The sequence below is a fragment of the Archocentrus centrarchus genome, chromosome 17, assembly GCF_007364275.1.
Source record: "Archocentrus centrarchus isolate MPI-CPG fArcCen1 chromosome 17, fArcCen1, whole genome shotgun sequence".
Taxonomy (NCBI): domain Eukaryota; kingdom Metazoa; phylum Chordata; class Actinopteri; order Cichliformes; family Cichlidae; genus Archocentrus; species Archocentrus centrarchus.
The window spans coordinates 10,010,163-10,035,509 of record NC_044362.1 but is presented as its reverse complement, the minus strand read 5'-3'; the positions used below and the strand labels follow the sequence as shown (position 1 = coordinate 10,035,509).

General features: G+C 40.0%; 1 protein-coding gene across 3 annotated transcripts in view; it reads left to right on the top strand.

Moving 5' to 3' along the window:
* Window positions 1-25,347, top strand: part of LOC115795752 (low-density lipoprotein receptor-related protein 8-like) — an 87,345-nt gene that overhangs the window by 58,809 nt on the left and 3,189 nt on the right. For 2 of the 3 annotated variants that reach the window (XM_030751815.1, XM_030751814.1), the window contains exons 7-17: window positions 1,274-1,396; window positions 6,184-6,303; window positions 8,417-8,542; window positions 12,040-12,211; window positions 13,982-14,209; window positions 16,132-16,250; window positions 16,696-16,835; window positions 19,678-19,819; window positions 20,584-20,736; window positions 21,867-22,139; window positions 23,044-23,112. In XM_030751815.1, coding sequence (XP_030607675.1) covers window positions 1,274-1,396; window positions 6,184-6,303; window positions 8,417-8,542; window positions 12,040-12,211; window positions 13,982-14,209; window positions 16,132-16,250; window positions 16,696-16,835; window positions 19,678-19,819; window positions 20,584-20,736; window positions 21,867-22,139; window positions 23,044-23,112 — 1,665 coding nt within the window. The remainder of the gene's footprint in view (window positions 1-1,273; window positions 1,397-6,183; window positions 6,304-8,416; window positions 8,543-12,039; window positions 12,212-13,981; window positions 14,210-16,131; window positions 16,251-16,695; window positions 16,836-19,677; window positions 19,820-20,583; window positions 20,737-21,866; window positions 22,140-23,043; window positions 23,113-25,347) is intronic. The other variant, XM_030751816.1, reaches the window with a different exon arrangement.

Below are 25,347 nucleotides of genomic sequence, written 5' to 3'. Positions count from 1 at the left end.
CCGGCCCACTTTAACCCCTGACTATAGTGATATAAATGATGCATAAATTATATGTTTGTTTGGGTTTTTTTTGCCTCTTTGTATGCCATAAGCACCAGTGATGAACACCAACAAAAAAATTTTTTATGTGTTATTGTTCCCTCCATTTAGGTTCAAATCGGTGTGATGTTTGAAGGCGTGCAGTGATGGAGCATAATAATTCTCCTCAAATGAGTTAAACCTAAAGTAACGAGCCTGTTTTGAAAATTTAAGGAGCAGAAAGTGCAGATATTTGTGTAAAAATGTAGTTAGTGAAAGTAAAAAATTGTCAAAAAACAGATACTCAAGTACAGATACCTGTTAGTTCTACTTAAGTACAGTAACATTACTGACTATAAGCCATAATCATCAATTCAAAACAGTCTAGAAATATTTCACTTTATGTGTAATGAATATAGAATATATGAAAGTTGGAACTGCAGTTTTTGGCGCGTCCACTTTTTCTTCATTTTTAAGGCCTCCAGGTTGCTGCTTGCTCCACCGCATCAACTTTTACTCGCTTTTCTATTTCATTTCCTCTGTTTCACTATAAAGTCCATTCCAAGTTGTTCCTTTCTGTATCAGACTGATTTTAACTGGTGAACTGTGACTGGCTTCAAAGCTTTAGGGTGAGCTCAGAGCAAGTTTCCTCCTCTGGCCTTGTAACTTTGAACTGCACATATTCATCATTCTGACTAGAGAACAGAGAACCACAGAGAGAGGAAAGGTAAGGTATCTGGCTATTCAGCAGCTTTTGCTCCATACGTATGTAAACAACAGGATGAAAAACAGGCTGTCATTTCATGAAATGGAATATCCTTTAAAGAAACTTACATGGGGTTTGAATTATTTGCTATAATGGAAACTTTATGGATCCAACCCAGTGCTTATTTTGGACAAATTTCCTTACCTCTCCCTCATCTGACTGTGTTGCATAATTTAAAATCACAGCACAAAATTAAACTGCAGGAAATTAAACCCTGGCACTGTGAAACAGGACCGAAATTAAAATGTAGTTATTATTACATTAGGATTTTTTATGCGAGGCGATATGAATATCTCAGTGGAAACCATTTTTCCTTTGCTCCAACTTGTTTCAATAAGAATTCGGGGACTGGAGCTATTCATTTTGACTTCACACACTTGTTGATGCGCAAGGCTCTGAATCAGTATGCAGTAACTTATGCAAATAAAATAAAGCTTCATGAAGTGTATAGTGCGGATGCTCATCTGTCTCCTGCTTTTTCTGTTCCAGCCACCAAATGTGAAGGACCCCTGAAGTTTCTGTGTAAGAATGGAGAATGCATTGACAGCTCCAAGGTGTGCGACTCTGTGAAGGACTGCAAGGACCGATCAGATGAGCCCAAAAAAGAATGTGGTAAGATGGCTACTACGAGCTGTTTCAGAAAAACTGAATCTATCTTCTGTCTGCCTGACTATAAAATGGTTTTCCTTGATTACTAACAGTATTCAATGAGGGTTGTCTGTTACCATTTGTGTGCCGTCGTGTGAGCCCCACGCAGCGACAGAGCATATCTGTTGTAAATGGATTCAAGCAGTTAATGTAGCTGCGTAATCGTGTTTGCCATAACAAAGTGCAACTACCTCCGTCCTGTTACCTTGGATTTCAAAGCATGCAGAGGAACATTCAAATTAGCAGCAGCCTCCGATGATCAGAACAAGAGCCTGCACGTACCAATTACCCTCAAACTGTAGGAAAAGTCTTCATTTGCTTTATGGTAATCTGTCTTCCTGTCTCCACCTTCATCTCTTAACCAAAGGTGTTATTGCAATAAATAAATCAAAAAGCACTCTCTGAAGAGGTAAGGATTGGAAGTTGAATTGCTGATACAGTATTTACCTCCAGAGCCACTTTCCTGACTATGTTTTAAGTTAACCTCACAATGAGGACAAAAGAGCAGGATTGCAGCAATTGTAGAAGCGCATCAGCTGTTCTCTCTCATAAAGACAAGGTTGTAAATGGGAAAACAAAAAAAAGCTACATTTAAATTTTTAATAATTACTGGTTTTGATTTTTGCTTGCCTTATATTTTGGTAGCATGTGCATGCGTGTCATTCTGTCTGTCAACACGATAGCTCAAACAGTTTTTAATTAATTCTGATTAAGTGGTTAAGTGCAGAGTGGGGTCATTTGGCTTACATCCACCAACATCTTCAAGGTCAACTTAATGAGTTCTTGGTCAAAAATGGACAAAAAGCCTTATAACTTAGAAGCTGTGATTCTTACAACTGTGTGTGTATTTTCAACATATAGAAAGTATAAAGATTTAAAATATATGTCCCATTTGACCTCTGACCTCTCCTTCAAGGTCAATGAAGGAGATATGAATGGACAAATATGAACAACAGATATGAAGGTCAAAGTGATAATAATGCTGTATAGAGCTATTTAAAACTGTGTTTCTTACTGCCATTTCTTGTATTGACAACATAAAGTTATATAAGGAATGATATATGGAGAATCTAATATTACGTTACTTTGGACCTCTGACCTCTTCTTCAGGGTCAAAGTATGATGCTGGTATATGGGGATATCTGATATCTGCCTTTCTTTCAAGTTGACCCTAAAACATGTTATATCTTTAAAGAAAGGATTGTCCAGAGAAAGAAAAGATCGACATAAATAAAAAATAATAAATGCCAAAATAAAATAATGACATTCACACATCAATGCAGTTGTGATGTACCTTGTGCTGGAGAGCTGGGATGTTAAAGATCAGCTAATGTCGAATACAGCTGCATGAAATGAAAATGTCTTTAGAGTGAAGGCAACACGAATATTGTGATTTGCTGCTTAAAAAGAAGGTGGAATACTGGCATAGTTGGCTGGTCAGTGGTCTCTTGCTCCACTTTACTCCCTGTGCCTTTGCTTTCAAACTACAGACCATGAGAATGGAAGTGGATGTTTGAGTTAAAATAAAAAAAAATCCAGTGCTGCTGCTGCTTTTTTTTTTTTTTTTAACACGAGAGAGTGAAAGGCAGACTTCCACTCTCATAGAATTATATTTCCTCAGAGAATCTTAAACTTTAGACTGAGAAGTGACAGCTGACAGAATAGTCTGACCTCTGCCACAGATGGAAATTACACGACCGAAACAGATATTCCAGAGAGCCATTCTCCTCACTTTCTCTCTCCTCTTCCTTACCTACCTCCTCCTCTTTCTCCTTCTCTCCTCTCTCCTCTGCTCAGGTCTTATTCTCAGCTCATTAAAAGCATGTCCACTCATACCTACCTCATCACTCCGTTCTCTCATCCATTTACTCCCAACATGCTGGCCAACTGGCACGGACAGAAAACAAATAGAGATACACCCCGCTGCACTGAAACACGCGTTATTACTCGGCGTTCGGCGTAATTGCATTTGCCGCATCAGCCCTACTTCAGGGAGAATAAAGACAATGCATTTGTCTGCACGCTCAATCAAATATTTTCTGCATTTTCCCAATTCATTGGAAATAATGACATATTACCACATTACTGACCCATTACTCAGCACACCTTCATTTTGTAACACTGCACCATCACACTCACTCACTCACTCACTCACTCACTCAGAGGAATGGCTGAAAGTGGGTAGTGCAGAGCGAGTTACCACGGTGAGAGAGTGAGAAGAGAGACATGGTGGAGGAAAGGAGAGACATCATGTTTGTATTCTGATGGAAAAGTAAAGGGACCTCTCTGTCCTTAGATGGTCAGGGAAAAGCTGACAGGGCCTCTCTCTTCTTTGTTTCCCCCTCTGCCCTTCTCAAAGAAACAGGTGCAGCCACGTCGTGGTCTTTTCCTCTGTCTGCTGGCGATTCTAAAGTGACAGAATGAGAGTAGTTGCCACTGTGAGTGGCAGATTGCTGTCACCCATCCAGCTGAATTAGAGATGGGAATTTAATGCAGCCGGTTGCAGTTCTCAGAGTCTGCTGGCACTTGCACAAGCAGAGCATGTCCCCACGAAGTTTACCTTCTGTCAGTCTTTGAATAGATCACTTTATTTCTAATTTTTATTGCAACAGAAAATGTTGACCTGAAGCTGTGCAAAGATCCTCCACAATGCTCTACAGATGAAATATCTTGGATACATGTGGTCTGTGTATGTTGTCAGGATGTTGCTTGATGTTTTTTTGTTTTTTTAAAATTTTATCCAACTCAGCACTAAAGAACATTTCAGGATCTTTTAGCTTTTTATTTTGATGTTTTCCTACAACGTAAGTGCTTTGTCTCAATCTCACTGCTCTCACAGTATTCTTTTTGGCTGCTGCAAACAGCTGTTTTCTACCCACTAAACACTATCTGTCCAAAAATAAATACTAGAGAGACAACATTCATGGCTAGATGCTGAACAGATGTAAAATATTTAGCACCTGAGAGTAAATATTAGATTTCTGATTATCAGGTAATCAGAAACAAAAGATCATCCATGTCTGCAAAATGTCTCAATAGCCAGATTTATACTGATAAGTTCACTGTATCCAGTGAAAATATGTAGTGAACACAGCTTTTTCACACTGCTTCAAATTCCAAAGCAAATTCTTTACAATGCGAAAATCTTTTAAGAAACACAGTCAAGCTTGCATGAAAACATATTTACTTACATAAAAATATTTTGGCAACAGAGACAAGTGTGCAGTTTAACATTACAGGTGTTCTCAAAATGAAATTCTTTGCAAAATCCACATACTGCATTACAAGACTAGGCAATATTCCAGGAACCTGTGGGCTGTTTTAGGGCAGCGCAGGCCTTTGTGTGTGTGCCAGCTGCAGGAGCTGTCCCTGTAGGAGTTCTTTCATGGCCGTTTCTAGAGGGATAAAAAGTGCTTACAGCCAGGTACTGTAGGTGCTTCTGAACTGCTGGACGGGGCTCGACACTGATTGTGTCATTCTATGACTGAATGTCAAAAAAAAGAAAAAAATGCCCTGTTCATTTTTTTTTGGCACAACAAGATACACACTACTACCCTGGCTCACTGAAGAGAAAGCACTACAGATTTACATAGTATGTTAAAAGTGGAGTGATAAGCAGTAAATGTTGGGGTATTATAGTTTTTAATATAAACAACTAATAAAGCTTAATTTTGGAACCAGTGATTGTCTATTTGGGGAGTTTGCTGTGGCTCTTCTTTCACTGACTGATGATATAAAGCTCAATGGCTTCTGAGAAATGTGTAACAGTAGACTGAGCAACATACTGCTGACAGAATTAAGTTTAATCCTGTTTTCTTTGCCCTTTCCAGTCAACCTTTGCCCATTGTGCAGCCTCGCTTTATTCTGAAAAACTAAGCCTCCCACACCTTTTAACTGTTTTTCTTTTGATCATTACTTTTACTGAGTTAGCCTACCCTTTATGAGTCGCTCAGTTAACAGACTTTTATCAAATCTAGCATGAATAAAAGAGCTTTATAAATAATTAATGTATGCCCATATGTGGAGCAAAAAAAGTTATACAAAACTGCTACTTGTGATGATAATTTACCTGCTGCTTTATTCGGCAAATTTCTGAAGGAAGTTGAAACACAAAACCTGGAATGTGATTCAGTGATTTTGCTTTCTTCCTGCTGTCAAGTTAAAATACTTTATGCTTTAAATCTGACTACCTCTGTCTAATTTCCTGTGTGCCAACCTTGTCTGTGCCAGCTGCTTTGACCTAGTTTTAAAAGAGAGTGTGTTGTTTGTTGTGTTTTCACGTTTCATTTTTCAGCTTCTGTCATTTTTAGGATCCCGCCGCCTCGACGCAGGCAGCGCACCTGTTTAAATTAGATGTGCTCCCTCCCTCCCTCCTGTGATAGACCCTTGTGGGACATCTTAAAATCCCAGTTCACAGCTTTAATCCCCTCTTCACACATATTTCACATCCCTGCAGATGGACCTGATGCTCAAGCTTTACAAGCTTACTGTGTGTGATGCCTCAGTGTCGCTTTGATTCCTTCTCTGCTTTTGAGAACATCTGATAGGAATTACAAAAAAGATGGAAAGGAGTCGAGATTATCATGATATTCTCCATGTGTGCCACACATACATATAATGACAAGTCTTTATACTATGGGGTAATAGGAGAGCAGAGAAAGTCCTTTTCTAAATGAGATGACCTACTGCCTGAGCATCCTCTTATATGAATGGCTGCTTTTGACACCTGTCTCCTTTTCTTTGTCTTCCAGGGCTGAATGAGTGTATGATCAATAATGGCGGGTGCTCCCATGTCTGCATGGACCGACCAATTGGCTTTGAGTGTCAGTGCCCCACCGGCTACCGGCTACTAGACAAAAAGACTTGTGGAGGTAAACAGAGAAATCTAAAATGTATTTCAGACAGACCAAACAGAGTGGCAGGCTGGCTGCCGACCAAGCCAGTATAGATCTCTGTATATTCGCGTGGTGCACTGCTTTGGGCAGCTTGCAGCTCTCTAGCTGTCTGTCTCTGTGCCCTGCCTGTCACTCCGACAGGGGAAGTTGTGCAGTCTTACTTTTGTCACACATGCATACACAGTGCCTTGCGAAAGTATTAGGCCCCCTTGAACTTTTCAACCTTTTGCCACATTTCAGGCTTCAAACATTAAGATATAAAATTTTTAATTTTTGTGAAGAATCAACAACAAGTGGGACACAATCCTGAAGTGGAATGAAATTTATTGGATGTGTCAAACTTTTTTAACAAATAAAAAACTGAAAAGTGGGGCGTGCAATATTATTTGGCCCCTTTACTTTCAGTGCAGCAAACTCACTCCAGAAGTTCAGTGAGGATCTCTGAATGATCCAATGTTGTCCCAAATGAATAGATAGAATCCACCTGTGTGTAATCAAGTCTCTGTATAAATGCACCTGCTCTGTGATAGTCTCAGGGTTCTGTTCAAAGTGCAGAAAGCATCATGAAGACCAAGGAACACACCAGGCAGGTCCGAGATACTGTTGTGGAGAAGTTCAAAGCCGGATTTGGATACAAAAAGATTTCCCAAGCTTTAAACATCTCAAGGAGCACTGTGCAAGCAATCATATTGAAATGGAAGGAGTATCAGACCACTGCAAGTCTACCAAGACCCGGCCGTCCCTCTAAACTTTCATCTCAAACAAGGAGAAGACTGATCAGAGATGCAGCCAAGAGGCCCATGATCACTCTGGATGAACTGCAGAGATCTACAGCTGAGGTGGGAGAGTCTGTCCATAGGACAACAATCAGTCGTACACTGCACAAATCTGGCCTTTATGGAAGAGTGGCAAAAAGAAAGCCACTTCTCAAGGATATCCATAAAAAGTCTTGTTTAAAGTTTGCCACAAGCCACCTGGGAGACACCAAACATGTGGAAGAAGGTGTTCTGGTCAGATGAAACCAAAATCGAACTGTTTGGCCACAATGCAAAACGATATGTTTGGTGTAAAAGCAACACAGCTCATCACCCTGAACACACCATCCCCACTGTCAAACATGGTGGTGGCAGCATCATGGTTTGGGCCTGCTTTTCATCAGCAGGGACAGAGAAGATGGTCAAAATTGATGGGAAGATGGATGGGGCCAAATACAGGACCATTCTGGAAGAAAACCTGTTGGAGTCTGCAAGAGACCTGAGACTGGGACGGAGATTTATCTTCCAACAAGACAATGATCCAAAACATAAAGCCAAATCTACAATGGAATGGTTCACAAATAAACGTATCCAGGTGTTGGAATGGCCAAGTCAAAGTCCAGACCTGAATCCAATCGAGAATCTGTGGAAAGAGCTGAAGACTGCTGTTCACAAATGGGCAAGAATTTCAGTCTCTCGATGTGCAAAACTGATAGAGACATACCCCAAGCGACTTGCAGCTGTAACTGCAGCAAAAGGTGGCACTGCAAAGTATTAACGCAAGGCGGCCGAATAATATTGCACGCCCCGCTTTTCAGTTTTTTATTTGTTAAAAAAGTTTGACACATCCAGTAAATTTCATTCCACTTCATGATAGTCTCCCACTTGTTGTTGATTCTTCACAAAAAATCAAAATTTTATATCTTTATGTTTGAAGCCTGAAATGTGGCAAAAGGTTGAAAAGTTCAAGGGGGCTGAATAGTTTCGCAAGGCACTGTAGTATGTCCTTCACACCCTTCCTAACATTTTAGCAGCTCGCCATCACACCCAGAGAAGAATCAGATCAGAAGAAGTCAGCAGGGGCCCGCCCCGTCTCCCTGTTGACTCTTTTCTTCCCTCCGATTGCAGCGTGTTTCTAAGATTTACAAGCATAAATCTGCATGTTCACGCCGCTGTTATAGCTGTCATATCATTGAAAAGAATTCCTATATTTACATTTTCTGAATTTAGTTTCCACTCTCATCTGTCAGCTCACAAGGGAGAATTAGTGACTTGCTGTCACTGTCTGACTGTTTTTGTCTCTCAGCTGATTGATAATCCTCTCTTCCCTGTAGATATTGACGAGTGTGAGAACCCTGACGCCTGTAGCCAGATCTGCATCAACTACAAGGGGGATTTTAAATGTGAGTGCTACGAAGGATACGAGATGGACCCCGTCACTAAGACCTGCAAGGCAGAGGGTGAGTTAGACTGACCAACTATTTAAGCTCGGGATGGCTAAGAAGAGAGGAATTAAGTTAAGCGTGTCTATTTTGAGATCGAACATGTAGAAGATTCAAAGTTAGAGATGTCATAAACCTGTTTTGCAATACAAGTGAAATAAACTTGGCTCTGTTATTTGATAACAGCACGTTTTCTCTGATATCAAACTGCCTCAATAGTGCAACACTCTCTTTTGTACTGCATTGTTAACCCCTCCTCTTCTCATAATCAGAAAACATCTTTCTGCTGTTACATTCGTATTATCGCTCTGCAGTTGTTTGTGTACTTGACATAACAGCACACACGCAAAAAAAAGGCAAACATCACATCACCAAGGCAACTGCTCTGTTTTTCTCAGACCGAATTTGTCCTCTGGGTCCTGTCCCATTAGACCATTTCACAAGTGACAGACTGATGTTTAGTGATGCTGAACACTTATAATTAGGTATAGCAAATCTTCAGGGGTACCTGGCTGAGTCACAGTGGAGGCTAATTACACCAATTTAATCCAGCCTCCCGCTCAGCTTGTTGATAACAGTTGTTTGACTGGTGGAGAACAAAGTGAACTGCCAAGGAGCCAGCTGATTTTCTTTGACCTACAACTATGGCCGAAAGCTGTTAGCAAGAGGATTGCACACAGAGGCCACTTTATGTTTACACTTCATTTCCCTGCAAAGTTTTATTATTTAATTGGCAGGAAACAGCCAGTCAAATGAAATGCGTTGATTCTGTCCCTGTGGCTGTCAAATGCTGCTGTTTAATTTCCCTCAATTAAGCTAAACTAATATCAAAGCTCAACATTTGCATGTATGTGTGTGTGTGCTGTATCTGCCCACTTGCCTCTGTTAACGCTTGTGTACTTTTCTCTGCACGGCTGCCCAATGTGTTAGCTATCAGTTTATCATGGCCGTGAGAGAACTGTGTCTGGCTGCGTGTCAGGATCCAAACTGCAGTGAAAGCAGCAGTTCAGTCGCTTGGTTTTGAGACAATGAAAATGACTCCTGGCTGTGACAGCCCATAAACCCAGCAGGGGACAATTTACCCCTTTAGTGGGGTTGGAAATGCTGTCATTGTAATGGCCAGTTTTTGAGAATGCTTGGTCCCAAATATCACTGTCATGATTCAAAGTTTAGGCTGCGAGAGGAAGGAAGGGCAGAAAGAGACGATGTGCAGGACTGCGATACTACAATGAGGCTACGACACAGACTGTCAAAAGGGAAACTGAGGCAAGCGAGCCATTAATGAGAGAATTTCATATCTGCCCCAAGAGATTCCTGCCTGCAGCTGCCATCCTATTACCATGCAGTGTCAGAAAGAGATAGGCTCAGTATAGATGTTACTAGACAAAGGTGGGCTTTAGTTATAGCCAGGCAGATAAAACCATCCCTACAGGCACATTCTGTTAGTCTTTTTTTTTTTTTTACCCAATTGACTTTTCCTGGCTAGAATTATGAGGAAATAGAAAGACCTCACTTTATATGTGGTTCTCATTAAAATACATCCTGGGTGACTTTATCCAAAACAGACAACTCTAAATGTGTGAAAGGAAGCAATGACACTCTCAGAGGAAGTGCCTAAAGCAGAGAAATGCTAATAGTTAACAACAAATCTACTAATCACAGTCTGAACCTCACATGAAAGCAAGAAATCTTTTTATCTCCTTCTGTAACAAAATTATTTTATAGTGTCATTAAAGATTATGTAAATATCCACAGTGCATTCCGGTAGAGTACACTACAGTCATACATTCAGGACAGATGAATCATAATGGATCTGGTCCTGCCTATAGCACCACAGGCAGGTTAACATTAGGCATATGTGAAATGAAATGTTAGATGCACATCATGAAATCAAAAAATTTTCACCAGCTGTCCAGTAATTTGCTTTCTGACTAAAGACTCGACTAATCAGGCTCAGCTGTAACTTGTCTTTGGTCCTGATTAGCATGCTAACACAGTAAACTAAGATGGTGAACATTAAATATTACACCTGCGTAGCTTCACCACCACCACTCCCTTCCCCCACGCAGAAAGGTTCTGACAAGCCACAGCATCTATATTACGACCTTTTCATTTATCAAATGGACTCAGTGCCTTTGTTGTACACTGACCAATTGTTGTTACATGAATAGCCAAGGACCCTTCTGAGCTAGTAAAACTCCTCCATTGTGAGCAAGCTTGATGAAATTAGCATCTAGCCTGAATTACAGTCTGATCAACTGCTACCATTTCTGTAAACATTTTTTTTCCAGCCAGCAGCGGTCACAGTTTCTGTATTTATAAAATCAAGTAACCGTGGGAATGGAAAATCTAATCACTTGTGATTACATTACAGGTTTTGAGATGCATTCTGCCAGATGCGTCTCTCAGCTGTCCATGTAATATATATGTATGTATATACAGTTTCAGGTGTTTGGGCTTAAAGCTTACCATTAACATTCTGGGTTAAAATCAATCTAATAGGCTAAGAAAAGTCAAGCAAATCTCTTATTTAAATTAGTGTGTACATGTGTGTATGTGCACTCATGTCCATTTTGTTCTGTTGCCTGTGCAAAAGCCTACAGCTTGCTGTTTAAAGAAGTGCAGCCAAATGCAAAGGTAACTCTGATCTATATTTGCAAGGCGAAGATAATAAGGAGCGTACAATTTAATGATGCATACACACACTGATCAATACACCACCTATTCAGCTGCTTTTAATGAGGGATTATTGTTCCTGCACTCTTGTTAGGGGAGGATATTGAGTAGTATCACACAACCTTAAAGTTGTTTATCTTAGTGAAAAAGATGATATTTAGAGTATTGACTTTAGTCTCTGCAGCAGCACGTTGTGCTCCAGTGCTTTTAACACTGCAGTGAAGCCTGATTGTTATTACTGTAGAGGAATGTCTAAATCATTCCCTGACATGCAGCATTTCCCATCTGGGTCAACAGCTCTAAGTTCAGCACACAAGCGTTTTGATGCTGTGCTGAACACCAATCAGTCTAGCTTACTGTTGTCTTTTTTCTTCATGTCCTTCCTTTATGTAGGTTAAATTATTGACAAAAGAGCACAGCCACTGCTTCTTCCAGTCCAGACGATGTACTTTTACCACCGGATAAAGGTTAACTTGATTTAAAGTACTGCACTTGGTGTCTAATCTGAAGCATATTAATGTTGATGTGTGCATAGATGATCTGTGGCGCACCAGAACGAGAGCAGTTTTCTAATAAGATATACCCGCTTTGGTCCATCTTCTCTCCTAAACTGTCAAAGCTGATTTGCTTGAACATTACTGAAGCAAAGCCCAACTCTAATGTATTCCTCCCACTTACAATGTATTCATCCTCATAAGCCCATTTTATAAATTGCCTCCTACTGAAAAGTTGAACTTTATGTTATGCTGATCCACATTCTGACCCTGACTCCATGCCTGTGTTGTTTGTGCGTGCTTACACAAAAACAGATCCTGAAATGTTCTCTTCTTCCCTTGCAGGTAAAAGCCCTTACCTGCTGTTCACCAATCGGCATGAGATCCGACGCATCGACTTGGTGAAGAGGGACTACAGTCAGGTGGTATCCACACAGAAGAATGCTGTGGCTCTGGACCTGGATGTGGCCAACAACCGCGTTTTCTGGTGTGATCGATTTCACCGGAAAATCTACAGGTAAAAAAAAAAAAAAATGAGTGGGAAACTGATTTAAGAGTAGAAATTAACTGATATATTCATAAATTGTAAAATCATTAACTGTTTTTTGTACAGCTACTACCAATAAAACAAGAAACTACTCTTAAAAATGTTGCTCTGTACTGTATGGGAACCCACGTGATTTAACGTCTCTTGAATATTGTATTATACTTCTAGAAATAAACTTTTAGAAAAGCAATTTCTGTATTTAGGATTTTTAACACAGAAGTCATTAAGTGGCAAAAAAACTGCAACATAAACAATACATTCTACACAGTGTGGGTATGACAAATGTTTATCAATCTTTGAAGCAATTTTTGCATTTTTTGCCATGCCTCATTTAATCAAAATGCCCGTATTGTCAGTGACTATATAAATGTGTTTGTAACATGAAGATGAACCGGAGCCATAATAAGAGAGACACATGGCACTGAAATCGCAGTGATGGAAGTACCACTGACAGGAGAACTTTGTGACAAAGTTTTGGGGAGAAGTCCCCATGACCTCTGAAATTAAAATTCAATGCAACTGTCCAAAAAATGGTGCTTTAGAATGCCCGCCAAGTGGCCAGACTTGCTTCTCGAAGGACTTTGGATTGGATTTTTTTCTGTGTTTTAAAAAAAATTATATTTGTAATATATTTCTAATAAAGGGTATTTCATGAACCACTCAAATGAGTGACACATGATTTTCAAACATCTGATTTAAAAAGAACTCTGCTTTTATTAGATTTTGAGATGTTATTTCACAAATCCCACACTGATGTAATTTCCCCATATTTGATGTAGTTAGAACCTTCTCCTTTACACTTTGGATGTTTTTATTAGGTTTAATCGGCTCAGCCGATGGCTCCAGCCTGCCATTATTTTAGATAAATTCCGTTCTTCCTTTTGTTATCCCAACTACGTTTTCTCCCCAGAGTGTTTTCTAATTGGAGCACTGTGTTCTCTTTATAAAATGGATGTTAAGAGGAAAAGAAATCTCTGGGGAAACTGAAATTGAAATTCCTGTTTGGGAGCACAGCTGTCTTGCCCTCGTCTCACACCTCTGCTGGGGGTCAAATCATTAGTGAGCAGGGCAAACCCTGAGTGAGGCCTTGTCTATTCTGATAAGTGGTCCACCTAAGAAGGACGCTAACCCCAGGATGAACCTGCTCAGCACACTGCCCAAGGCTGGATCTCCCATAGCAGTCCCATTCTTTGCTCTGCAGTCTCAGAGAGAGTGGAGAATTACTCATCATCATATATTATGGGTTGGGGTGTGTCCTGTTTATGTTATTATCACTTTATGTCTGCTTACAATTTGTCAAATTAAAGTGCCAAAAGACTTCACTTGCATAAACAAAGACAACATGCAAGCTATATAATTGTGCCATTGATTGATTGATTGATTGATATTGCTAAATTTACTGCTGTGATTAGTGTTCTTTTTCTAAAGTTGGAGTCCAGTCAGTGCTAAATAATTTTTTTAAACAAGCATTTAAAATTCTTTGGCTCCCAAAAATCAATATTTCACAGTAATAAATCTTCTGTTAGGGTGCCATGTGGTAAGAAGGATTGTGTATACAGACTCATTATCACAAAATAGTGCCCAGCAGGCAGTCGACCAGGCTCCACCTCGCAATCTTTCTTTACATCGATTTTGCAATAATGGCTGGTTTGATGTGCATTATCCCTTACATATTGTCATCCCTGCAAAACTCTGCCTGATTCTCTTTTCCCACATTCCCGCCTCCTCCTTCCCCTGCAGTGCTTTCATCCACGAGGCCAGTGACCCTTCCCAGCAGGTGCCACTGGTGGAATCATCTCTGCAGACCCCTGTAGGACTAGCTGTGGACTGGCTGCAACACAACCTGTACTGGACCGACTCAGGGGACAAATCCATCTCTGTGGCCTCAGTGGACGGCACCAAAAGGCGTGTCCTCATCAGCACTGACCTTAGTGAACCCCGAGCCATAGCACTGGATCCCCACCACGGGTGAGGAAGTGGAGATGTGTGCATGCAATACCAAATGTCTTTCAAAGGACCCACAAAAAACCAGCACTGTAATAACAAACATTAAAGATCTGAAAGACAGGATGCGTAATTATCATAGCTTATAAATTTTTAAAAAGTATGTTAATCACTGAGCTGCATGCTGTGAATTTACATAACACATCACAGCATATCAGCATAAAATAGGGTCAAACTGAGTTCACATAGGATGTCCTCCAATCTGTTTCTATACCATACTTTTTGTCCTCTTCTATAATATTATACGTGATAGTGATGATAACCTTAGACAAAGATATGTTAAGTGATTTCAGCCTGGGTGGCAGAAATTGAATATCTGTAATCCTCTTCCAGGTCCACATCTAATGATAAATATACAGTACGAGAATGCTTTTAGTTGTGTATGAGAATCCAGAGTGTCAAGCCTGTGACCCATTTAACATCCTGATTTGATAGTTTTTGGATTTTTTTTTTTTTTTTTTTTAGAAATTCTGCCCAAGATTATCACAGCCTGAGGAGCTTTATGAAATGGTGCCAGTGTGTGATTCTGCAGCTTTTGTGTTCTGGTGATCAAATCCCAGATAAACAGAAACAGCCACAAAATAAATAAAAATAAACACACAAAGGGCCTTCGCTGAAGCAGGTACACCACAGGCTCAATCATAATTGCATCATAGAAATGCTTACAATGACAGTGAATAACAGTTTGGTCTTTCCAACAAAATTCTCTTGATGTCTGTAATAAACATTTACATAGAAATGAATGTAAATTACTGTGTATTCTGCTGCTTTGATTGCTCACTGATATTGCCCAATTACCATTCAAAGTATGCTAAAGTTGTACCATAACAGCTTTCAAATTTGGTGGTTAACACAGTTGGGATTTGATTTAAGCCCAATATAAATCACAGCCAGTGCTGTTCAAATTAAACCAGAGTCCTTACAGACGGTAATGGTGTAAATGATCGCAGCCACACGGGTAACTGTAACACTCAACTTCTAGGCATAATGAAATGATCTGTTTGTCCTGCACACAAAGGTGAGAGATCTAATAAACAGATATTCAAACTGTAATCACATACTCCATCAGCGAGGACAGAGGCTGCAAAGAATAATGCAGTCAACTTGTCAGAGGTCAGTGCTTGAATTTAAAAAAAAAAAAAAAAAAAGCTGGAAGCATGAAAGCTATTGAGTCAGAAGCCTGTGCCGTACCAATCCTAGTAACAATATGCTGTTACATGTACATTTGCAGTTTGCAGTTACACCATAAGCTGCAAAAATAAATAAGTTAGAGCATATTGCAGATAGTAGAACATTTGTATGCCAGATAACACTAATATTAGTGGTCTTTTGACAGGTATTGTACTTTTGCGGTGCTGAATGGACAGCTCCCAAGTGCGCTTATCACTGATCTTTTACATGAATTCTCTACAGTAACCTTTGTTGTAGAAATGTCTCCCTTTCTCTGCCCCTTCAAAAAAAAAAAAAATCATTTTCAACAATCTTACCTTTGCTATGACACAGCCTGCAGCGGGGAAAAAGACATTTCCCTGTTCTGGTTTTGCAGTCTTATATACAGTGTATATGATGGTTTTAGGCTGCATACTGCTTATGCAGTTTTTATTTTTTTTCATTCTGCCAGGACAAATATTTTGGTCCAGGCCTCATAACAGATACAGACGACTGCTGTTTGTTGAATATTATTATTATTATTTGTTAGTGAAGGACTGAACTAGCAAAGTAAAAACAGCTAAAGAGGGAAAACTTAAATTAAAGTAGTGGACACAGTGACAGTGACTGCCGAACCACTTAGCAGAACAATGTGGCCAGGCTAATAACTGCTGAAACCTTAATGCTATAATAACACACAAAAAAATAACACAATGACTTTGGTGTCTTTGTTCCAGCTTTATGTACTGGTCAGACTGGGGCACGCGCGCCAAGATAGAGAAGGCCGGTATGAATGGAGTCGACCGACAGGTGCTGGTGGCTGATAACATTGAGTGGCCCAACGGCATCTCACTGGGTGAGGGGAGAACAGCTGTTCTTCTTTATATTGTACACTACATTTTACCCTTTTCTTCAACAGCTGTTGTGTAAGTGCCTGAAGAGCAGGCCTGAAAAGGAGCAGATGCATTCAATCAGCTCATTTTTGGTAAAAGGTCAAAAGTTATTAAAATAGCATGAATTAATGTTTAACGATAATGGCACGAAGTAGTTTAACAAAGTTATCACGGCCGCTTCGGAACGATATTTAAAGTGTTTCAGATGTTATAGATCGACACAGTAAAACTTGCTGTTGTGTAATGGTGAGAATCTGACATTTTAAAAAGTAATCAATATCACCTAAAGGGATTTGCTGGTCAGAGTGTGAGAGTGCTTACCGCAAAGACAATCAATTTCTACTCAGCTTGGGAAATTCCTATCTACATGTTTGTGTGTATGTGTGTGCTTGTGTTTGCATTCCTCAGATGTAGCCAACCGCCGTCTCTACTGGGTGGATTCCAAACTACACCTCATATCCAGCGTGGACTTGAACGGAGCTCACCGCAGAACGCACATGTCATCTGCAGAGAGACTGGGCCACCCTTACGCCCTGGCTGTCTTTGAGGTTTGTGTTTCTCACTTTCTTCCAGCACCTCATTTTGTAGCACTCAGAATAGATTTTCAAGGATTTTGGGCAGTTGTCCATGATATCACCCAGCCTCCCACATCTCATCATATCTACATCTCTCTCATTAGCCTCAATGGGGGCCTGCAGAGGCACTGGGAGCCTAAACGTAATGACTGTTGAATTCAATTTATTTCATGCTCAGTCGGTGGGTGTCCTTGTGTGTGTTCTGTTTGTTTTTCCCTTGTGGGACTGATTGGTTGAGCATACTAAACAGAAACAGCTAAGAGAAGAGAGCAGTCAAAAGCAACACATACACACAGATGCAGACACACACTTGAGCTTTTGGTTGTCAGCCAGCTTCCCTCTGTGCATGTTATGTCAGGGCCTTTAGAAACCTTCGGTTTGGTCCGGTGCCAGGCAGTCCTGCACATCTGCGCCTGTGTGCAAGCATGCTTTTGCTCTCAAACTCTTGTTATGGAGCATCCTTTAAAAATCACCCTCTCCAGAGGAATTCGTCTCAGTGGGACTAGAGGTGAGGATTTCATTCATAAGCAGACCAAAAGGCATGGGTTTTAGAAACCACCCACTTAGGTTTATGTAATATAATTATCTTTGTGACTGAAGAGTCTGAAAACTTGTTCCTGTTGGCCCTTTGGAGTCTTATGAAAAGAGAGCTGGAAAGAGCTTTCACCATTACTGCTATGTAAAAATGTACCAATTATCATAATATTTTTCTCAAACAGAAATATTATTTTTAAAATGTGCCTGAAGTAGTCCCTTATGCAAAATGAGCTCAGTATAAAAGTATAATGAAGCTTGAAAAGTATATAACTACATTGTGCCACTTCTACGTAATAAATATTTTTATAATGTTTTACAAAATTCCAGAATTGCTCTACATGTTCTCACAGTTTAACCTTTTAAAATGAAACCGTTAGTAACTGTCTAGTGTAAACTGCATTCTGTGCTGTAAGTCTGGCCTGAACCGGCGCTGTAGAGAAATGATGATAAATTCCCTCCGCTGTAATACATAATCGATCGGGACCTCTCTGCTCTCTGTCCTGTTGTGACTACAAGGTGACCTTGTTGTTCAGCATGTTGGACATACACCAGTTCAGTCTTATTGAGTGGGGCTTGTTGTATTGTACATCACATTACCATCTCTTTCTGACTCAGTGACTGACTCAAAATGAGCGTACTGGAGCACAGTGAGGCCTATTGTCTCTGCACTCACTGGGGATTAGCCTGAGGTTTCTAAGGCAACTGCAGAAAAGGTGTCAGTTTCTGCCTAAGACTTTTTGGTTGTTGATGGGGTTAACTAAGAAAAGAAAACAAAAACTTTATTAATAAAAAAACAAGCAGAGTTAAAACTTGAGTCTGAGCTGCTATATTCTGATCTATATTAAATGAGTTTTAATCATTTAAGGCCTCATGCTGCTATGAGCCAGAAAATATATCCCAGAACCCTGAAACATTTTAAATAAAGGAGATCAAATAATGGATTGGATCTTCTTATACAAAAAGGCATCATTGTTTATTGTTGCACTGCTGGTCCATGAATAGCAACCTCTTATTTACAATTAAACCCCTTTGCATTTCCTCCATCATCTTAATGATCACATTAAAAGCCAATTAAACACGGTCTGTCTTCTGCAGACGATAATGGGTTAGACTGTGTCTGTCAACAAATACTTCCACATGCATATTTTCCTTGCCCTAATTTTTTTAAATTTCTTTTTCTGAAATAAGTTGGACTGGGAGCTGACTAACTTTAAACTAGAGCATTGGCAATGTGCACAGTTTCCAATAACAGTAGGAGACATCTGACTTCTGTAGCGGCGCGCTACCTGACTACTCACTCCCTTTGCAAGCAGCATGCACGATTCTGTTTAAACAAAATTAATGACAAATAAAGACACTCACTGAAAATCAAGAGGAGTTATCCTTTTGAAAAAAGAGGAAGAGGGGAAAAAAACCTGAACAATTAAATAACTAAATGCTGCTGGTTGAGCCTGACCTTCAGGAGAGAGACACTTGAATAACTTAACTTCCACTAACATCACATTATTATTTGTTTACTTTGATGTTTAGCATTAATTATCTTAGCTAGTAGAGTAGCCTGGTGTATCCAGCTCCACTGGCCACAATGTGATCATGTTAAGCACGGGACTCAAATCACCACTAATTACATGCAACCCTTGATAATATGGCAATGACCTGTGATAAATCAGCAGAAATCACAAATCTGTTGCCATTTGTTGCAAGTCTGTTGCCATCTGCATACACAGAAATTCACATTAAACAGAAATTCTCAGTAACTGTTTACATTCAGAGTCCAACCAGAATCTGATAGACCTGAAACAGAAACTCCTCTACGAATTGTTCCTGCAGGACGAGTTGCTGCAGGAAGCTGATTTAACTGCAAAATGACATAGGCCCTCGGCAACCTTGCATTTATATAACCAGAATATAACCATTTGGCGACGAGCTTTGTGAAGTATGCGCTTGCAAAGAGACGTCTCAAAAGTGTTGCATTCATCGGTCCAGGCTGACTCAGAGGGTTGAGCGGGCAACACACCCTCAACCTCTGGGCAGCCACTTGGTTGGTCACAACTGCATGCAATCTGACTGCAAATATGAAAAAAATTAATTGCATTTATCAGGCAAACACTGATTTTTTTTTTTTTTTTTGAGCAATACTTCCAACAACATAAGACAACTTTTAAAAATATAAGAACTGTAGATTGCAAATATTGCATGACTGTGTCCTGCAGAGGTCCATACATTATTTGACTGTAACAAACATGTTCTGACCTGTTGTGTTTTTCTTCTCTCTTAGGATCGCATCTACTGGACAGACAGAGACAGAGCAGCGGTCTTCATGGCCAACAGGCTGAGTGGTGAAGACATCCATGCTCTTGCTGAAAACCTTAATGACCCCCATGACATTGTAGTCTTCCACCAGCTTCGACAGCCTCAAGGTGTGTGTACAGTGTGAGTGAGGGACTTTGCATGTGTGTTCATGTGTTTCCCACACCAGTTTCTTCCCCTGGTTTTGATTATGTGAGCTGAGTTTCACCTTCTCTGTGCATCCATGTTAGCCTAGGCACATGTATAAATAATAGTGAGCCTTATGACTGGAGTAGAGTGAGTAAAGCACTGGGAGCAGCAGTACATTCACATGTCTGTGAAAACTCTGCCTCCAACCCAGTTTTCTCTAATGGGACAATCTAGATTCAAACTGAACTGAACAGAGCGCTTAATCATGAATGTGATGTCTGTGTGTTTTTCTTTCTTGTGTGTCACTTTGCATATCTGTCTCTGTCATTCTCTCTTACTTTCCAGCGCATAGTCTTTGTCCATTTATATTTTATCTTTCACTGTATTTCATCACCATTTTTTCCAGTTTGATCTTCATCGTTGTCATTCTCAGTTTCTTGAGAAATAAGACTTTGGGTTGAACGCAGTGGAGATGTACCTGGCAGAGTAGCACACAAATGGTTACATTTCTGTATGTAACCAGATTTCAGTCTTTGTGTCTTTCCTGTAGACCTTGTTTACACAAAGTAATTAGCTTTGTTTAAAGGGAATTCAGCAGCGCCCAGAGTGGGGAACAATAAAGTACAACAACTGCGTCTCCCCGACTGTGTTATTTCCTCACATTGCATTAATGTTAATCTTATTTATATAACCACAGCCGTGTAATTCTCCTTGTCTCCCTCTCTGTTTCTGTTATTGTCTCCAGGCCCAGACAGCTGTAATCTGGGCAGTGTAGCCAATGGAGGTTGTGAGTACTTGTGTCTTAAGGCTCCACAGATCACTGAACACTCCCCCAAATACACCTGCGCCTGCCCTGATGGACAGGATCTGGGGCCTGACATGAGAGGCTGTGTGCCAGGTGAGTCTGGTGATGAGTGGTAATGGAGAGTGTTTAATGATCAATAATACCTAAAGGGGCTTGTTAGATGCTGTGTTTACTGTTGAGATAATGTGCTGTGGATTCTGCTTCTTATAACCTGTGAATTGTTATAAAACTTAGAAATATAGACACAAGAATAAAGTTGACACAGGGGAAGGACACATGAGGATTGGAATGAGGAAATACTGAGGAGACCAAGGAAGTCTAAAACAAACAGAACCTGGAACTAAGACTCGGAAGACTAAGGAAATACATGAAAATGAAAACATAAATTATAACCAAACTCAAATGGAGAAAAATATAATAAACAAGGATATATTAGAATTACACTCCAAAAAATGTCAGTTTCACAAAAGACAAGATCTATTCAAGCTCATTAGAAGCCAAAGACATCAAATGATTTAAACAAGGTGAACAGATTTTAAATCTAGCATCTGTTATCAGTCATTTCCACAAACGCCCAACACACTATTTTATGAAAAAAGACAATATGTTTAACAATTAAATTATCAGACTGTTTTGATCTTTTTATGCTTTTTTTTGTCAAATGCATTAAAAAAGTTGTAGTGGCAGGCGAGAACATTAACATTATAGTTTATTAATAATAAAGTATTGATGAGCTATCGTTAAAGTTAATTTGGCAGTTATATAGTGGATAGTGTATAATAGCAGATCACTTTATTAAGGAAGCATACTGTAAATTGATATATGTTAAATACCTTTCATTGTTTATTGTTGTTCCTATTGAAGTTGTAACATAGTATCTATCTATGTGTTTGTACTTCTTACTGAAGTTATGTCAAAATTATATGAGAGGTAAATGTTGAGTTTTGGTTTGCTTAATGATCTTTGTGATCTGTCCAGGGCACACCCTGCCTCTCGCCCTGTGGAAGCTGGGATAAGCTCCAGCTTAATTAATTAACAAAATTAATTATTGATCTTTGAATCGCTTTTATAAGGGATCCTGTAGCGTCCTTATGTGAACATATTAATCATAAATTGATGACTCTCGTGTGGTCCTTCCTGTCCTTTTCAAAGGCTTCAAGGCATCCACAGTAATTCAGTTTCTGGCACTAAAGGCTTCTGCTCTGCTGTTACTTTGCCTGCAGCAGCACCAAGGGACGACATGACAGCAACATCTTCACCCCCCAATGAATTCACACCTGGCACTGAAGCGACGGGGGGAACAGGGGGAGTGTCACAGGCCGATGCAATCCCCCGCTTGACCACAGCTCCATCTGGTTCCCCCGAGCCTCTCACACCCCTCAGCACGCTCAAACCTGTGTCCTCGCAGGAATCAAAGGCACTGGGCTCCCACTCCACTGCGACCACTATGGTTCTCTCCACCACACCTGCAGGGGACAGCAGCGTCTCACAACACTGTAAGTGGGCTGTGGATTGGAAATTGTGTTTATTCATTCTGCCTCTGTTTGAAGATACAAAGAAATGTGATGTGCACGGTCACAGAAACCACTAGTCTTACATTCAGAATTCAAGCTATATCACTTCAAGCGCTCCAGCTCTGTGATTAACATCCTTCACCGGGCCTCTGTATGATTTGGAAAGAATCAGGCGTTGCAGAGAGATGGGACACAATCCTCTGATAAAGTGCCACTTTCACCTGAGCGGCCTCGTCTCCTACCAAGTACTACATCTGACGGTTTCATTCACGCTCATAATGTAGCTAACAATCTCACCCTCGCTGTAATGATGACATTAAAGTGACGTATCTACAAGCCCCAACAACCACAGTCATCTGGCTTTAACAGCAGTGATGGATGGTTCCTTCTCACCTTGAAGCTGTCATTGTTCCCTCCATAAATTGTGTTCTATCTGGGCAGTAGTGTGTTGTGTGTCTGTAAGGGCATATGTGCAACTGTGAAAGTGTACATTAATAAGTGTAGTAGTAACTATGTTGTATGAAAATGAACTATAAAGTCACATTGGAGCCTAATGGAGCCCAGATGGATGGCATGTAGAAGGTCAGGTATAGTGTCAAGGTTACTTTGAGGGGAAATTTGAACTTTTTCCATCTTCTTTCCTCCATTTCTCTTTGTAAAACACTCACATCTGTGCACGCATGATCACCCACTCCACACCAATCTGTCTTTATCACCTCTTTTCTTCCACCACCTCACCCTTCCTGATGGCTTTGCTTATCTTTCACTCTATTTCTCACACATTTTTTCCCCTCCTGCACGCTTTCTCACTTTTATCCTTTCTTGCTCTGCCATCTTTTCGTCCTGTCGCTCTAACACCTCTCACTTGTTTCATCTCTCTGTACAGCTGGAAGCGAGCATTTCCTCCTGGGTGAGAACCTAACTGTGGCTGTTTTGGGAGTGGTCATCCCCATCGGTAAGCTAGCGGCAGCTTCCCTTGTCTGTTTTTGTCTGTCCATGATAAAGGCCTGCAAGGCTGCTGTCTCAGTGCTGCCTATGGCCAATGTTTGTAGTCCAATCACACTGACCTTGCTGTGGCAAGATGAGAGAAGCCTGGCCTATAGGTCTCCCCCACTGAGGTTTCTCAGGAGTCATTTTCTGTGTGTCTGACATTGCTGCCACTCTGCATTATTCACTTCACACCATGTTGTGTTGGGTTCTGCTACTGCAGGGAATCCTTGTCAGGAGATCTTTTGTCTATAGTTAGAGTATTTTACTCCAGTAAAAGTAGTTGCTAAATCTAAATGAACAAAATACTGTCACTTTTTTCATTCACAGCACATGACGGTGAAGGATTTGTGTCTCAAAAGTCAGAAAGAGTCTCTGATTTCCAACAGAAGTACAAACCCAATTCCAAAAACACATTGGGACACTATAAAATATAAATGATTTGTGATGATCTGTAAATCTCATAATCCCATATTTTATTCACAAAATGTGCAATTTTAAGACAAAAATATTAGCTCATTTTGAATTTGATGGCAGCAACACATCTCACTGCGTAGCATCCAATCTTCTTTTAAAAACAATACAGAAACTTCTACTTTGTAGCCATGCTGTTGTCATAGATGCAGCTTTTGCAGGGTCTTGCTGAAAAATGCAAGGCCTTCCCTGAATGACATCATCAGGATGGGAGCATATGCTGCTCTAAAACCTGTACATACTCTTATTGTTTTTATGGTGCCTTTCCAGATGTGCAAAATGCCAATTCCATAGGTACTAATGCACCCCCATACCATCAGAGATCGAAATATTTGAAAATATTATCTACTATAGCTGAAGCAACAGTCTTCAAAGTCTTCACAATTTTACAGTGAGGAACATTATTCTCAAATTGTTTCACAATTTATAGATACAGACTGTTGAACCCCTGCCCATCGTTACTCTGCCTCTCTTTTTAGACCCAATCATGTGACTGACCTTTTGCCAGTTAACATCATTAGTTGCAAAATGTTCCTCCAGCTTTCTTTTTAGTACCACTTACTTTTCCAGCCTTTTGTTGCCACTGTCCCAACTTTTTTGAGACATGTTGAAATTCAAAATGAGCTAATATTTTTCATGAAAAGCTAAAACATCTCACTTTCTGTCCTATTAAATATGGGTTTATGAGATTCACACATCATTACATTCAGGTTTTATTTAGATTTTACTCAGTATCCCAGCTGTTTTGGAATTGGTGCCGTAGATAAAGTCATTCATTTCTAGATGAAGACTGGCATTGCCTAGCTCATAACTGGCTAAAATACACTAATCTGCTGTTGCCAGATTTTACTTCCTAATTTAAAAAAAACATTTGCTCCATGAGTTTGACTCAGAAGCTGTAATCATCCAGCATGCTCACAGATATTAGAGGAAGAAGAGATGATAATTATACAACATAAAAGGGGTAAGCCGAGTGAAATGTAATTAAAAATGAAATGCAGTGATTTTACAGTCATTAAAATGCAATTCAGATAATACAAAGAAAAGCATACCAAATCATGAGAACAGAGAAATGTGATTGTTTGGGGGGGAAAGAAAATACTGATGCCAGCAACACATTTTTAAGCTGATACGGGGCCATGAAAAGACAGAAAAAGTTGTTTAATGCTATTAAAAAAAAAAAAAACTAACTACAAACAGCAAATCGGAAAGAAAAAAAAATCTAAGAGCTAAAAAAGTTAACTGGCAGCAGGTTAGTAACATGATTGGCTTTAAAAGAAACATCCCAGAGAGGATGAGTCTTTAAGAATTAAATATGGAGAGGGGTTCATCATTGGTTAACAAGCTGATCGTATACTTAGAAAACAGAGATTAAAGAGAATAGCTCTTTTATTGCTGCAGAGACCGTATTTTAACAGACTTCCTTTTTAACAGCCTCACTTCACTGCTTGACTTACTTATTTTCCTACGCTTTTAGGGTTATTAGTAATATGTTTGGTAAATCGAAGATTATTGCTGTTGATGGGGTTGATGCAGAGGGAAATTCTAGTTTGTGGAATACTTGTAAACAAGCCTTTTAAAACTCGATCCTGACTATAAGTGAGTGGTGATGTGCTGGTGGTCTTGAGATTTTTGTTTTGGGTAGGCAAGAAAAACAAGCCATCGCCTTTAGCCGTCTTTAGCTGTCCGGTACTAATACTGATAAATCTAAAGGTTGCAAGAAAGTGAG